The sequence below is a fragment of the Somniosus microcephalus genome, unplaced genomic scaffold (assembly GCF_052327205.1).
Source record: "Somniosus microcephalus isolate GS21.2 unplaced genomic scaffold, FLI_Smic_1.0 unresolved_chr7, whole genome shotgun sequence".
NCBI lineage: Eukaryota > Metazoa > Chordata > Chondrichthyes > Squaliformes > Somniosidae > Somniosus > Somniosus microcephalus.
The window spans coordinates 39,278,836-39,294,761 of NW_028225185.1; the positions used below are offsets into that span (position 1 = coordinate 39,278,836).

The 15,926-nt window shown below is 57.8% G+C and overlaps 1 protein-coding gene across 2 annotated transcripts; it reads left to right on the forward strand.

The window, feature by feature from the left end:
• Nucleotides 1–3,052: 3,052 nt before the first annotated feature.
• On the forward strand, nt 3,053–15,453 carry LOC147086821 (uncharacterized). Of its 2 annotated transcripts, none has more exons than XM_085978998.1 (8): nt 3,053–3,352; nt 3,972–4,129; nt 6,787–6,985; nt 8,328–8,424; nt 10,557–10,728; nt 11,103–11,255; nt 13,262–13,392; nt 15,050–15,453. In XM_085978998.1, exons 1-8 carry the CDS (start codon nt 3,240–3,242, stop codon nt 15,110–15,112), a joined length of 1,086 nt encoding a protein of 361 aa, XP_085835124.1. In that variant the 5' UTR covers nt 3,053–3,239; the 3' UTR covers nt 15,113–15,453. The 2 variants fall into 2 exon arrangements, with proteins under 2 accessions (XP_085835124.1, XP_085835123.1); XM_085978997.1 differs by having other exon boundaries at nt 3,056–3,352; nt 11,100–11,255.
• Nucleotides 15,454–15,926: the final 473 nt, after the last annotated feature.

The following is a 15,926-nucleotide window of genomic DNA, read 5'->3' on the forward strand; positions in this document are numbered from 1 at the left end:
AGGCGGGAGCAGAGCAAGATCCCACAAGCTGCGAATGAGACGAAGGACTTCTTAAGTCCTGCCCTCGACCGTGTCAGTTCTACCTCCCGCACTTCTGCCCTCACCCCTGCCCCTCCCTCCCGGAACCACGATAGGGTTCCCCTTGTCCTCACCTTTCACCCCACCAGCCTCCACATTCAACGGATCATCCTCCGCCATTTCCGCCACCTCCAACGTGATCCCACCACCAAACGTATCTTCCCCTCCCCTTTCAGCATTCCGTAGGGACCGCTCCCTCCGAGACACCCTAGTCCACTCCTCTATCACCCCAAACAGCCCTTCCCCTTCGCCCGGCACCTTCCCGTGCAAGCGGAGGAGATGTAACACCTGCCCCTATACCTCCCCCTTCCCACTGTCCAGGGCCCCAAACACCCCTTCCAGGTGAAACAGCAATTTACTTGTACTTCTTGCAATCTAGTATACTGTATTCGCTGCTCACGATGCGGTCTCCTCTACATTGGGGAGACCAAACACAGTTTGGGTGACCGCTTTGCGGAACACCTCCGTTCAGTCCGTAAGGGTGACCCCGAGCTTCCGGTCGCCTGTCACTTTAATTCACCACCCCATTCCCACTTGGACCTCACCGTCCTTGGCCTCTTGTATTGTTCCACGGAAGCTCAACGTAAACTCGAGGAACAGCACCTCATCTTCCGATTAGACACTCTGCAGCCTTCCGGACTCAATATCGAGTTCAACAATTTCAGATCATAAGCTCGGCCCCTATTACATTTTCTCTTGTAATTGTTCCACTACTTTCCCCCCCCGCCCCCCCTTTCCTTTTGTTTCTCTCTCACACCTGGCAGCTATCCCTTGCCCTGCCAGTACACTTTACACCTAATCCCAGCCTATTACCATCTCGTCTAGCTTCGAATCTCTTTTACTTCTTTTGTTTCTTTTATTCTTTTGTCCGATCGCAGCCCTGCCTTCGATCTAGTTTCTTTTCTTTCCAGTTTTGAAGAAGGGTTCGACCCGAAACGTCAACTCAAATTTCTCTCCACGGATGTTGCCTGACCTGCTGAGTTTTTCCAGCATTTTCTATTGTTATTTCGGATTTCCAACATCTGCAGTATTTTGCTATCGTACTAGTGAAGGACTTCTTAATCTGTTTAACCCACGACAAGTCCCACTCCAGGCTGACAGAATCCCAGCCCCCCTCCCCCCCGCTCAGGTGCCAGTACCGAGGGAGCGCCGCACTGTCGGAGGGGCGGTAGTGAGGGAGGGCAGTACTGAGGGAGCGCCGCACTGTCGGAGGGGCAGTACTGAGGGAGTGCCGCACTGTCGGAGGGGCGGTACTGAGGGAGCGCCGCACTGTCGGAGGGGCAGTACTGTGGGAGCGCCGCACTGTCGGAGGGGTAGTACTGAGGGAGCGCCGCACTGTCAGAGGGGCAGTACTGAGAGAGCGCCGCACTGTCGGAGGGGCGGTACTGAGGGAGCGCCGCACTGTCGGAGGGGCGGTACTGAGGGAGCGCCGCACTGTCGGAGGGGCGGTACTGAGGGAGCGCCGCACTGTCGGAGGGGCGGTACTGAGGGAGCGCCGCACTGTCGGAGGGGCAGCACTGAGGGAGCGCCGCACTGTCGGAGGGGCGGTACTGAGGGAGCGCCGCACTGTCGGAGGGGCAGCACTGAGGGAGCGCCGCACTGTCGGAGGTGCTGTCTTTCGGGATGAGACGTTAAACCCGAGGCCCCGTCTGCCCCCTCAGGTGGATGTAAAAGATCCCACGGCCACTATTGGAAGAAGAGCAGGGGGGAGTTCTCCCCGGTGTCCTGGGGCCAATATTTATCCCTCAACCAACATCACTAAAAAACTGATGATCTGGTCATTATCCCATTGCTGTTTGTGGCAGTACTGAGGGAGCGCCGCACTGTCGGAGGGGCAGTACTGAGGGAGCGCCGCACTGTCTGAGGGGCGGTAGTGAGGGAGCGCCGCACTGTCGGAGGGGCGTTACTGAGGGAGCGCCGCACTGTCGGAGGGGCGGTACTGAGGGAGCGCCGCACTGTCTGAGGGGCGGTAGTGAGGGAGCGCCGCACTGTCGGAGGGGCGTTACTGAGGGAGCGCCGCACTGTCGGAGGGGCGGTACTGAGGGAGCGCCGCACTGTCGGAGGGGCAGTACTGAGGGAGCGCCGCACTGTCGGAGGGGCGGTACTGAGGGAACGCCGCACTGTCGGAGGGGCGGTACTGAGGGAGCGCCGCACTGTCGGAGGGGCAGTACTGAGGGAGCGCCGCACTGTCGGAGGGGCGGTACTGAGGGAGCGCCGCACTGTCGGAGGGGCAGTACTGAGGGAGCGCCGCACTGTCGGAGGGGCAGTACTGAGGGAGCGCCGCACTGTCGGAGGGGCGGTACTGAGGGAGCGCCGCATTGTCGGAGGGGCCGTCTTTCGGGATCAGACGTTAAACACGAGGCCCCGCCGTCTGCCCCCTCAAGTGCGACGTAAAAGATCCCAATGGCCACTATTGGAAGAAGAGCAGAGGGGTGGTGCCCGGGGGTGGGGGGGGGGCGTGGTGGGTACTTCTCCTTGGTGTCCTGGGGCCAATATTTATTCCTCAACCAACATCACTTTAAAAAAACCACTGTCATTATCACGTTGCTGTTCGTGGGATCTTGCTGTGCAGAAATTGGCTGTTGCGTTTCCTACTTTACAACAGTGACTACTGTTGAAACAGAAATGGCCGTGAAGCGCTTTGGGACGTCCTGAGGTGGAGTATTTGGTTAGTAGGAGAAGTGGAGATTCCACAATTGGGACTTGGCGTTGCTGGTCTGGCCGGGGTTCCTGCGGTAACGCCTACTGAAGTGTGTGTGTGTGAGCGCGAGCGAGTGTATTGTGATACGGGAACAGCATGCCAACTCCGCCTATCTAGGCTCGCGCATGACCTCTGGCCCCATGGCTGAGGTACCACAGTTCTCCAGTGGCTCTTGGCCCGGCACAGATTGGGGCCCTGGGTGAGGTGGGGAGAAATCCCCATTTGCCGCCCCCCCCCCCCCCCCCCAGGACAGGCTGCCCGCTGCCCTTTGAGGAGGCGAATCTCACCCCTCCCACTGCTGCGATCGGATTGACAGTCACTTTGGTAATTGTCTAACAAAAATGTTTGTCTTCTCCTTTTGGCGACCGCGCCGGGCCCCTTTCCCCTCACCCGCTCCAGTTCCGGGAAGAGCTTCCCGGCTTGTACAGAGACCAGCAGCGTTCTGGACTGCACCCAGGGCATGGATGCGGTGGCGTTCGGAGCCTACACCGAGTTCTTCACCCACGCCCAGAGCATCTGTCACTACCTGCAAAGCGAATCTTGGCAACAGCACGCTGACGACACCATCGAGAGGTAGGCTGGCTCCCGGGTCAGGGAGGGAGCAGGAGAGAGAGGGTGAAGGAGAGCACGCTCTGCTCCAGGTGTGGGGTTGTTACCAGAGTGTAGGGGGAGGAGAGGGTCTGACTCGGATTGCTTCGCCCTCCGAGTCGGAAGGTCGTGGGTTCGGGCCCCCCACTCCAGAGACTCGAGCCCCGTAATCCCGGCCCGACACTCCGCCCTGGTGCTAGTACTGAGGGAGCGCCGCACTGGCGGAGGGGCGGCACTGAGGGAGCGCCGCACTGGCGGAACTGAGGGAGCGCCGCACTGTCGGAGGGGCAGCACTGAGGGAGCGCCGCACTGGCGGAGGGGCGGCACTGAGGGAGCGCCGCACTGTTGGAGGGGCAGTACTGAGGGAGCGTCGCACTGTCGGAGGGGCAGAGCTGAGGGAGCGCCGCACTGTCGGAGGGGCTGTACTGAGGGAGCGCCGTACTGTCGGCGGGGCTGTACTGAGGGAGCGCCGTACTGTCGGCGGGCCAGGAGTTCTGCTAATGGGGTTATTGAATCACAGGCGGGAGGGAATACTCAACAACGGCAAAAAAGCAGCGTGTGAAGAAACACGTGGTCGATTAGTAATTGCGTCAAATGATTTCAGGTTGACCGTGAATTCGGAGAGCATCTCCCTGCAACTGGAAATGACCAATCAAATGGCCAGTGAGATAATCGAGGCCCAGAATGCAACGCTGAGGGCCCAGGATGAGATTCTGCGGAACGGAGACACATTGAAGCACACACTCCAGGAATCCACACAAGGTAGGTCAGAAACAAGGTAGGGTTATCGAGGGGTTCAGGGGATTTATATATAGAATATCAGATACCCGGGAGTGAGTTACAGGCTGGAGTCTAATCGAGGGGTTCAGGGGGTTTATATTTAGAACAATGGATACCTGGGAGTGAGTTACAGGCTGGAATCTAACCGAGGGGTTCGGGTGGGTTTATATATAGAATAACAGATACCCAGGAGTGAGTTACAGGCGCCCCCCCCCCCCCCCGGAGGTGAAGACCGCCGATTGCGCGCGCAGCAGGAGCTGAGACACGGCGTCTCTCTCGGCCAGCGGGCCCGGTTGCCAGGGCAACCGTGACGCTGACCAAGCCAGAGAGAGAGACGCCGCGTCTCAGCTGCTCCTGCTGCGCGCGCGGCCCCCCCCCCCCCCCCGAGGGTCGCGGCCGCCCCCCCCCTCCCCCCGAGGTGAAGACCGCCGATTGCGCCCGTTGCCAGGGTAACGCTGGACGCTCAGCAAGCCCCGGCAGAGAGAGACGTCTCAGCTCCTGCTGCGCGCGCACCCTAGCGGCGCTGGGCTGAGGCTCGGCCTTCGAGTGGGGCCGGGAGGTGCCTAGCTCGGGCGTGGGTGCGGAGGAGACGCCGAGGCTTCTAGGCCTACCTGGAAAAACGGGGAAAGGTAGGAAAATTAATGAGATTAGATAAGTTAATTACTTTCTAAATCATTTTTTTAAAAAACAATATGTGTTTTAAAAGCAACGTTTTTTTTTAAGACGCAGCAAGCGGGAAAAAGAAAGGAAAAGTTTGGAATCAAGATGGCGGCGACTCACCTCGGTTCAGAACGATAAAGCCCGGCCACACGCGCACCGATTGGCCCGGCGGCACACGCCAGCAACCCGGCGTACGATTGGTCGAGCTCGAGGTCACTCTGTCGCTAATGAGCGGATAATGAGATGCTAATGAGCGGAACGTTGAAGGTTTTTGGGATACCGCGGGCGCAATTTTAGCCCGGCCGAAACGTAAATACGCTTAAAACCGTCTCGGAAGCGTAAGCTTTCTTTGGAGGTAACGCGCGCATAGGTACGCCCTGTAACTTTCAAGTGCATACCCGCAACGCACACGCGATGACAGACAGATAGACAGATAGAAAGACAGAAGTACCGATTTACATATATAGATAACGGATACCCGGGAGTGAGTTACAGGCTGGAATCTAATCGAGGGGTTCGGGAGGTTTATATGTAGAATAATGGATACCCGGGAGTGAGTTACAGGCTGGAATCTAATCGAGGGGTTCGGGGGGTTTATATATAGAATGACAAGATACCCGGGAGTGAGTTACAGGCTGGAATCTAAGCGAGGGTTTCAGGGGGTTTATATATAGAATAACAGATACCCAGGATTGAGTTACAGGCTGGAATCTAATCGAGGGGTTCGGGGGTGGGTGTATATATAGAATAACAGATACCCAGGAGTGAGTTACAGGCTGGAATCTATTCGAGGGGTTCGGGGGGGTTTATATATAGAATAACAGACACCCGGGAGTGAGTTACAGGCTGGAATCTAACCGAGGGGTTCGGGTGGGTTTATATATAGAATAACAGATACCCGGGAGTGAGTTAGCGGCTGGAATCTAATCGAGGGGTTCAGGGGGGTTTATATATAGAATAACAGATACCCGGGAGTGAGTTACAGGCTGGAATCTAATCGAGGGGTTCGGGGGGGTTTATATATAGAATAACAGATACCCGGGAGTGAGTTACAGGCTGGAATCTAATCGAGGGGTTCGGGGGGTTTATATATAGAATAACCGATACCCGGGCGTGAGTTACAGGCTGGAATCTAATCGAGGGGTTCGGGGGGGTTTATATATAGAATAACCGATACCCGGGAGTGAGTTACAGGCTGGAATCTAATCGAGGGGTTCGGGGGGTTTATATATAGAATAACAGATACCCGGGAGTGAGTTACAGGCTGGAATCTAATCGAGGGGTTCGGGGGGTTTATATATAGAATAACCGATACCCTACGAAGACCGCTTATTTCCACCTCCGTAGCATCACCCATCTCGGCCTCTCTCAGCTGATCTGCCGCTGAAACCCTCATTCAGGCCTGTGTTACCTCCAGACTCGACTCTTCCAACCCTCTCCCGGTCGGCCTCCCACCTTCCACCCTCCGTAACCATCAGCTCATCTAAAACTCTGCTGTCCCCGTGTCCCAACTCGCACCCAGTCCCGTTCACCCCCCCCCCCGCCCCCTGTGCTCGCTGACCTACATTGGCCATCGGTCTGGTCAACGCCCCGGTTTTGAAAATTCTCCATCCTCGAGTTCCAATACCCTCCACGGCCTCCTCCCTATCTCTGTGGCCTCCTCCCTATCTCTGTAACCTCCTCCAACCCCCCCGAGATCTCTTCGCTCCTCCAAATCCGGCACCTCGCGCGTCCTCCTGATTTCTATCGCTCCACCATTGGCGACCGCGCCAGGGCCCCCAAGCTCTGGAATTCCCTCCCTAAATCTCTCCGCCTCTCTCTCCTCCTTTAAGACGCTGCTTAAAACTGACCATAGTGACCCAGCTTTTGGTCTCCTGTCCCTGATATCTCCGTATGTGGCTCGGTGTCGATCTCTGTCTGATTTTAAGCACCTAGGATGTTCAAGGTGCTGTTTTAATGGGAGTTGTTCCTGTTTCTAGGTGTGCGGCAGGTGTTCCGCGAGATGCAGGCGTCGACGCACGAACAGCGACTGGTCTTTGCCGAGATCTTCCACCGCTTCTCCTACCTCCACCAGTTCGTCATGGTGGAGTCCACGGCCTTCTACTCCTACGTCTACAACCTGCTGGCCTTCACGGTGGCTTTCCTGCTGACCGCCGCCCAGCGCACCGCCGCAGCAAGGTCCTGAGGCACTGTGGGGTGGGAGGGGGACACCCACGAGTCCTTCCCCCAACGGGATCGCAGATCGGCCCCGGGAGTGTTTGATGGGACAGTGTAGAGGGAGCTTTACTCTGTATCTAACTTGTGCTGTACCTGCCCTGGGCGTGTTTGATGGGACAGTGTAGAGGGAGCTTTACTCTGTATCTAACCCTGTGCTGTACCTGCCCTGGGAGTGTTTGATGGGACAGTGTAGAGGGAGCTTTACTCTGTATCTAACCCATGCTGTACCTGCCCTGGGAGTGTTTGATGGGGCAGTGTAGAGGGAGCTTTACTCTGTATCTAACCCGTGCTGTACCTGCCCTGGGAGTGTTTGATGGGACAGTGTAGCGGGAGCTTTACTCTGTATCTAACCTATGCTGTACCTGCCCTGGGAGTGTTTGATGGGACAGTGTCGAGGGAGCTTTACTCTGTATCTAACCAGTGCTGTACCTGCCCTGGGAGTGTTTGATGGGACAGTGTAGAGGGAGCTTTACTCTGTATCTAACCCGTGCTGTATCTGCCCTGGGAGTGTTTGATGGGACAGTGTGCAGGGAGCTTTACTCTGTATCTAACCCGTGCTGTACCTGCCCGGGGAGTGTTTGATGGGACAGTGTAGAGGGAGCTTTACTCTGTATCTAACCCGTGCTGTACCTGCCCTGGGAGTGTTTGATGGGGACAGTGTAGCGGGAGCTTTACTCTGTATCTAACCCATGCTGTACCTGCCCTGGGAGTGTTTGATGGGGACAGTGTAGAGGGAGCTTTACTCTGTATCTAACCCGTGCTGTACCTGCCCTGGGAGTGTTTGATGGGACAGTGTAGAGGGAGCTTTACTCTGTATCTAACCTGTGCTGTACCTGCCCTGGGAGTGTTTGATGGGGACAGTATAGAGGGAGCTTTACTCTGTATCTAACCCGTGCTGTACCTGCCCTGGGAGTGTTTGATGGGACAGTGTAGAGGGAGCTTTACTCTGTATCTAACCCGTGCTGTACCTGCTCTGGGAGTGTTTGATGGGACAGTGTAGAGGGAGCTTTACTCTGTATCTAACCCGTGCTGTACCTGCCCTGGGAGTGTTTGATGGGGCAGTGTAGAGGGAGCTTTAATCTGTATCTAACCCATGCTGTACCTGCCCTGGGAGTGTTTGATGGGACAGTGTAGAGGGAGCTTTACTCTGTATCTAACCCGTGCTGTACCTGCCCTGGGAGTGTTTGATGGGACAGTGTAGAGGGAGCTTTACTCTGTATAAAAGCTCATTCTCTGCCTGGTGTAGAACACTATTTTGACCTGCGATGTGCTGTCTGAATCACCTTTCTCTGCTGTTGTTCAGGTTGATACTGTTCCTGCTGATCGCCGTCAGTGTGTACCTGGAGAGGCATGTGTATTCCTCCGAAATGGAGCTTTCAGAGTCAAGCTTTGAGTACACGGTGAGCACAAGGGTGATCGAATACAACGAGATCTGACGCGCACACACTGGGTAAAGGGGAACGATCCTCTCCCGTCTGGGACTCTACGGCCCGTGTGTGTCTCTCAGTGTCAGCTCCTGTACATGTACAGCACACCGGGTAAAATGGAACGATTCACTCCCGTCTGGGGCTGTACGGCCTGTGTGTGTGTCTCAGTGTCAGCTCCTGTACATGTACAGCACACACCGGATGAAAGGGAACGATTCACTCCCGTCTGGGACTGTACGGCCCGTGTGTGTGTCTCAGTGTCAGCTCCTGTACATGTACAGTACACACCGGGTAAAAGGGAACGATTCACTCCCGTCTGGGACTGTACGGCCCGTGTATGTGTCTGTGTCAGCTCCTGTACATGTACAGCACACACAGCGGGTAAAAGGGAACGATTCACTTGCGTCTGGGACTGTACGGCCCGTGTGTGTGTCTCAGTGTCAGCTCCTGTACATTACAGCGCACACAGCGGGTAAAAGGGAACGATTCACTCGCGTCTGGTACTGTACGGCCCGTGTGTGTGTCTCAGTGTCAGCTCCTGTACATTACAGCACACACAGCGGGTAAAAGGGAACGATTCACTTGCGTCTGGGACTGTACGGCCCGTGTGTGTGTCTCAGTGTCAGCTCCTGTACATTACAGCACACACAGCGGGTAAAAGGGAACGATTCACTCCCGTCTGGGACTGTACGGCCCGTGTGTGTGTCTCAGTGTCAGCTCCTGTACATGTACAGCACACACAGCGGGTAAAAGGGAACGATTCACTCCCGTCTGGGACTGTACGGCCCATGTGTGTGTCTCAGTGTCAGCTCCTGTACATGTACAGCACACAGCGGGTAAAAGGGAACGATTCACTCCCGTCTGGGACTGTACGGCTCGTGTGTGTGTCTCAGTGTCAGCTCCTGTACATGTACAGCGCACAGCGGGTAAAAGGGAACGATTCACTCCCGTCTGGGACTGTACGGCTCGTGTGTGTGTCTCAGTGTCAGCTCCTGTACATGTACAGCACACACAGCGGGTAAAAGGGAACGATTCACTCCCGTCTGGGGCTGTACGGGGCCTGTGTGTGTCTCAGTGTCAGCTCCTGTACATGTACAGCACACACAGCGGGTAAAAGGGAACGATTCACTCCCGTCTGGAACTGTACGGGGCCTGTGTGTGTCTCCGTGTCAGCTGCTGTACATGTACAGTGCACACAGCGGGTAAAAGGGAACGATTCACTCTCGTCTGGGACTGTACGGGGCCTGTGTGTGTCTCAGTGTCAGCTCCTGTACATGTATATTACACAGCGGGTAAAAGGGAACGATTCACTCCCGTCTGGGACTGTACGGCCCGTGTGTGTGTCTCAGTGTCAGCTCCTGTACATGTACAGCACACACAGCGGGTAAAAGGGAACGATTCACTCCCGTCTGGGACTATACGGCCCGTGTGTGTGTGTCTCAGTGTCAGCTCCTGTACATGTACAGCACACACCAGGTAAAAGGGAACGATTCACTCCTGTCTGGGACTGTACGGCCTGTGTGTGTGTCTCAGTGTCAGCTCCTGTACATGTACAGCACACACAGTGGGTAAAAGGGAACGATTCACTCCCGTCTGGGACTGTACGGCCTGTGTGTGTGTCTCAGTGTCAGCTCCTGTACATGTACAGCGCACACAGTGGGTAAAAGGGAACGATTCACTCTCGTCTGGGACTGTACGGCCTGTGTGTGTGTCTCAGTGTCAGCTCCTGTACATGTACAGTGCACACAGCGGGTAAAAGGGAACGATTCACTCCCGTCTGGGTCTGTACGGCCCGTGTATGTGTCTTAGTGTCAGCTCCTGTACATGTATATTACACCGGGTGAAAGGGAACGATTCACTCCTGTCTGGGACTGTACGGCCCGTGTATGTGTCTCAGTGTCAGCTCCTGTACATGTACAGCGCACACAGCGGGTAAAAGGGAACGATTCACTCCCGTCTGGTACTGTACGGGGCCCGTGTATGTGTCTCAGTGCCAGCTCCTGTACATGTACCTGTGACTGAGGGGGCTGGCTGGCTGGCTGGGGAACCTCCTTTCACGATGCTGATTCTGCACCCCCCCCCCCCCCCCCCTCTCTTTCCCGCAGGAGCGTATCTACTTCCGAATCTGGCTGCTGCGGAAGGTGGTGGTGTTTGCCGGAGTTCTAGTGCTGGCGTACTGCATCGCGACCTACCAGGACGTCACGCGGCAGAACCTGGAACTCCTGCGCAGCCTGCGGGAGACGCGGAGCAGCCTGCAGCGCGTGATCGAGGCGTTAGGTGAGTGCCAGACCACACGCTGTACCGTCCTTTGAGTTTCCGTCCGAGTGGGTTGGTGAGGAGTGGCTTGTCGCTGCATCACTCCCCTCCACCCACTTTGGATACAGAAGTGCGATGCACCCCACAGCCAAATAGCCGGGGCACGCTAGGGCCGCATTGAAGACCAGCCGCGCGGTTCAGGTACAGGAGGGTCGTCCGTTCTTAAGTGTCCGACGTCCCTGTGTGTCCACCTATTCGACTATGGGGTGCATCACATCCGAACGCCATCTTCTCCGTGTCCATCCCCCCCTCTCCCGCCGCGTGTAGTCTTGCACCTCCAGCGAGAACCCTGGTGCAATGGCTGTGACGCAACCCTTTGCTGTTTTGTTTAGAAGAAAAAATCATGAAGGCGTCGCTACAACCGCCAGCCCGCGGCCCATGGACGGGCGGGAGGCTGAGTGAAGTGGAGGTGGACTCGGGGATCGGAGACACGAGGATTGGGAGTGCGGAATCTCCCTCGTCAGGAGCAGCCCTGCAGCTTCAGGACTGTGAGTAAGAATGAGGGAATGAGGTTTAAAGATCCTTCCGTTACCAAACACTCCCAGGGCAGGTACAGCATGGGTTAGATAGAGTAAAGCTCCCTCTACACTGTCCCATCGATTTGATGTTTTGGGATGGGTGCAGGGAGAACTGCGGCGCTCCCTCAGTACCGCCCCTCCGACAGTGCGGCGCTCCCTCAGTACCGCCCCTCCGACAGTGCGGCGCTCCCTCAGTACCGCCCCTCCGACAGTGCGGCCCTCGCTCAGTACCGCCCCTCCGACAGTGCGGCGCTCCCTCAGTACCGCCCCTCCGACAGTGCGGTGCTCCCTCAGTGCCGCCCCTCCGACAGTGCGGCCCTCGCTCAGTACCGCCCCTCCGACAGTGCGGCGCTCCCTCAGTACCGCCCCTCCGACAGTGCGGCCCTCCCTCAGTACCGCCCCTCCGACAGTGCGGCGCTCCCTCAGTACCGCCCCTCCGACAGTGCGGCCCTCCCTCAGTACCGCCCCTCCGACAGTGCGGCGCTCCCTCAGTACCGCCCCTCCGACAGTGCGGCGCTCCCTCAGTACCGCCCCTCCGACAGTGCGGCGCTCCCTCAGTACCGCCCCTCCGACAGTGCGGCGCTCCCTCAGTACTGCCCCTCCGACAGTGCGGCGCTCCCTCAGTACCGCCCCTCCGACAGTGCGGCGCTCGCTCAGTACCGCCCCTCCGACAGTGCGGCGCTCCCTCAGTACCGCCCCTCCGACAGTGCGGCCCTCGCTCAGTACCGCCCCTCCGACAGTGCGGCCCTCCCTCAGTACCGCCCCTCCGACAGTGCGGCGCTCCCTCAGTACTGCCCCTCCGACAGTGCGGCCCTCGCTCAGTACCGCCCCTCCGACAGTGCGGCGCTCCCTCAGTACCGCCCCTCCGACAGTGCGGCCCTCCCTCAGTACCGCCCCTCCGACAGTGCGGCCCTCCCTCAGTACCGCCCCTCCGACAGTGCGGCCCTCCCTCAGTACCGCCCCTCCGACAGTGCGGCCCTCCCTCAGTACCGCCCCTCCGACAGTGCGGCCCTCGCTCAGTACCGCCCCTCCGACAGTGCGGCCCTCGCTCAGTACCGCCCCTCCGACAGTGCGGCGCTCCCTCAGTACCGCCCCTCCGACAGTGCGGCCCTCCCTCAGTACCGCCCCTCCGACAGTGCGGCCCTCCCTCAGTACTGCCCCTCCGACAGTGCGGCCCTCGCTCAGTACCGCCCCTCCGACAGTGCGGCCCTCGCTCAGTACCGCCCCTCCGACAGTGCGGCCCTCGCTCAGTACCGCCCCTCCGACAGTGCGGCCCTCCCTCAGTACCGCCCCTCCGACAGTGCGGCCCTCCCTCAGTACTGCCCCTCCGACAGTGCGGCCCTCGCTCAGTACCGCCCCTCCGACAGTGCGGCGCTCCCTCAGTACCGCCCCTCCGACAGTGCGGCCCTCGCTCAGTACCGCCCCTCCGACAGTGCGGCCCTCGCTCAGTACCGCCCCTCCGACAGTGCGGCCCTCGCTCAGTACCGCCCCTCCGACAGTGCGGCCCTCGCTCAGTACCGCCCCTCCGACAGTGCGGCCCTCCCTCAGTACTGCCCCTCCGACAGTGCGGCCCTCGCTCAGTACCGCCCCTCCGACAGTGCGGCCCTCGCTCAGTACCGCCCCTCCGACAGTGCGGCCCTCGCTCAGTACCGCCCCTCCGACAGTGCGGCCCTCGCTCAGTACCGCCCCTCCGACAGTGCGGCCCTCGCTCAGTACCGCCCCTCCGACAGTGCGGCCCTCCCTCAGTGCGGCGCTCCCTCAGTACCGCCCCTCCGACAGTGCGGCGCTCCCTCAGTACTGGCGCCGGGGGAGCGTCGGCCCTGGATTACGGGGCTCGAGTCTCTGGAATGGCGGCTCGAACCCACGACCTTCTGAGTCGAGGCGCGAGCGAGACACAGCCGACACCTGGAAGTTCGGGGTGAATATTGCGCGGCTGGAGTGCTGGCCTAGAACTTGTGCTCCTCTCTCTCTCCTAGTCGCTGCGTATACTACCAGCACGCCTAAAAAGAGCGCCGGCCCTCCCCGATCGCCGTCCCGCTCGGCTGCGAAGAGACGCAAAGCCAAGTCATCGGATGTCTCCGTCTACAACATCCTGGTTTCTGATTCGGTGAGTGGCCTCAATGGATGGGATATTCCTTTCCGGTTGGAACAGGAATTGTTTGAAGGTGGGGGGGCGGGAAGCGATAAACCTATCGTGGGAGCGTGTGACCCTCGCTCTACAATTGCTCAAAGGCAGCTGTGTGTTCAACAACTCCCGTTTATCCAGCGCCTTTGATGTAGTAAAACGTCCCGCAGCGCTTCACAGGAACGTAAGTCAGACAGAAATGTGACCCCAAGCCACTTAAGGAGATATTAGGGACAGGTGACCAATAGCTGGGTCACAGAGGTCGGTTTTAAGGAGGGAATTCCAGAGCTCGGGGCCCAGGCGGCTGAAGGCACGGCCGCCAATGGTGGAGCGGTGGAAATCGGGGCATGTGTAAGAGGCCGGAATTGGAGGACCGCAGAGATCTCGGAGGGTTGTGGAGCTGGAGGAGGTTACAGAGATAGGGAGGGTTGTAGGGGGCTGGAGGAGGTTACAGAGATAGGGAGGGTTGTAGGGGCTGGAGGAGGTTACAGAGATAGGGAGGGTTGTAGGGGGCTGGAGGAGGTTACAGAGATAGGGAGGGTTGTAGGGGCTGGAGGAGGTTACAGAGATAGGGAGGGTTGTAGGGGCTGGAGGAGGTTACAGAGATAGGGAGGGTTGTAGGGGCTGGAGGGGGTTACAGAGATAGGGAGGGTTGTAGGGGCTGGAGGAGGTTACAGAGATAGGGAGGGTTGTAGGGGCTGGAGGGGGTTACAGAGATAGGGAGGGTTGTAGGGGCTGGAGGAGGTTACAGGGCTGGGGAGGGAGTGGGGGCTGGAGGAGGTTACAGAGATAGGGAGGGTTGTAGGGGCTGGAGGGGGTTACAGAGATAGGGAGGGTTGTAGGGGCTGGAGGGGGTTACAGAGATAGGGAGGGTTGTAGGGGCTGGAGGAGGTTACAGGGCTGGGGAGGGAGTGGGGGCGAGGAGGCCACGGAGGGATTTGAACACCAGGATGAGAATTTTGAAATTGAGTCGGTGATCAACCGGTCAATGTCGGTCAGCGAGCACAGGGAGGGTGAACAGGAGACGGGGCAGGAGAGGTTTGGATGATGTGGGTCAGCGAGCACAGGGAGGGTGACGGGTGAACGGGAGACGGGGCAGGAGAGGTTTGGATGATGTGGGTCAGCGAGCACAGGGAGGGTGACGGGTGAACGGGAGACGGGGCAGGAGAGGTTTGGATGATGTCTCTCTCGATCTGTTTAACAGGCTCGAGGGGGCTGAACGGCCTCCTCCTGTTCCTAATGTAACAGGCTCGAGGGGGCTGAACGGCCTCCTCCTGTTCCTAATGTAACAGGCTCGAGGGGGCTGAACGGCCTCCTCCTGTTCCTAATGTAACAGGCTCGAGGGGGCTGAACGGCCTCCTCCTGTTCCTAATGTAACAGGCTCGAGGGGCTGAATGGCCTCCTCCTGTTCCTAATGTAACAGGCTCGAGGGGGCTGAATGGCCTCCTCCTGTTCCTAATGTAACAGGCTCAAGGGGGCTGAACGGCCTCCTCCTGTTCCTAATGTAACAGGCTCGAGGGGGCTGAACGGCCCCAGTGTACAACCCCCCCATGCACCTTCAGCAGAGGAAAAAAAACAGGAGTGATTGGGCGAGTTCCTAAAATAATTTTAATATTCTCTCTCCCCTTTTCCCCCGCAGCCTTCGAAGTACAATTTACGGAACAGGAAGACCTCTGGAAGGGTACCGGCAATCTTGCGATGATCCCGGGAAATACTTTTTTTTTTTAAAACCGTTCTAGTGTTGTCAAAACTTTTTTAATTGGTGCGGGAGGTCGGTGATACCTGCGGGACCTGGAAGCTAGAGAGGGGCCTCATTTACCGCCGCTCTCCTGTGCCACGCGCTAAGGCAGCCTGCGCAGGATAACTGGTCATCGGCCAACCGAGGCCCGAAAAGGATTGTGCCCGCGTGCTGGCGCCGGCAATCTATTAATTCGCGTTTTTTTAAAGAGATAATCACTGTAAATAATTTGAGACTGAGCTTTGTATGAATTTTATGCCTTTAACCTGTCTGCACTGGTTAATAAACTGATTTTTATAAAGCTGTATTTGTTTTTTTGGCATGCCTGTTCATTTAAGGCGAAGAAATCTTGTGTGGACTTTCACCTCTGGGTCCTGGCTTAATCACCTCTATAGGGGGGACGTATGGACAGTGCAGAGCTAGCGCAGTACTGAGGGAGCGCTGCCCTGACGGAGGGGCTGTCTCTCACGCTGAGAACTCCTCGCCACCCCTCCCTTCCTGCTCCTCTTCCAATAGTGGCCCGTGGCATCTTTTACATCCACCTGAGGGGGCAGACAGGGACGTTGGGTTTAACGGCCCCTCCTTCAGTACTGGCACCGGGGAAGTGTCGGGGCTCGAGTCTCTGGCACTCAAACCCACGACCTTCTGAATGAGAGGGAAAAGCGAGACCCACTGACACCGAAGGAGTTTACTCCGAGCATACGCCAGCTTCCCGCCGTGTCAGTGTAATTTTATATATATGAATAAATTCCAATTGCTGATCTGTGCCATCGTACAA

What these genes read in the sequence shown, in the direction of transcription:
- LOC147086821 (XM_085978997.1), top strand. Translation starts at nt 3,240, where the DNA reads ATGGATGCGGTGGCGTTCGGAGCCTACACCGAGTTCTTCACCCACGCC. An exon ending in CAGCGCACCGCCGCAGCAAG is followed by an intron (nt 6,986 to 8,327) that starts GTCCTGAGGCAC and finishes GCTGTTGTTCAG; the next exon opens with GTTGATACTGTTCCTGCTGA. An exon ending in AGTCAAGCTTTGAGTACACG is followed by an intron (nt 8,425 to 10,556) that starts GTGAGCACAAGG and finishes TCTTTCCCGCAG; the next exon opens with GAGCGTATCTACTTCCGAAT.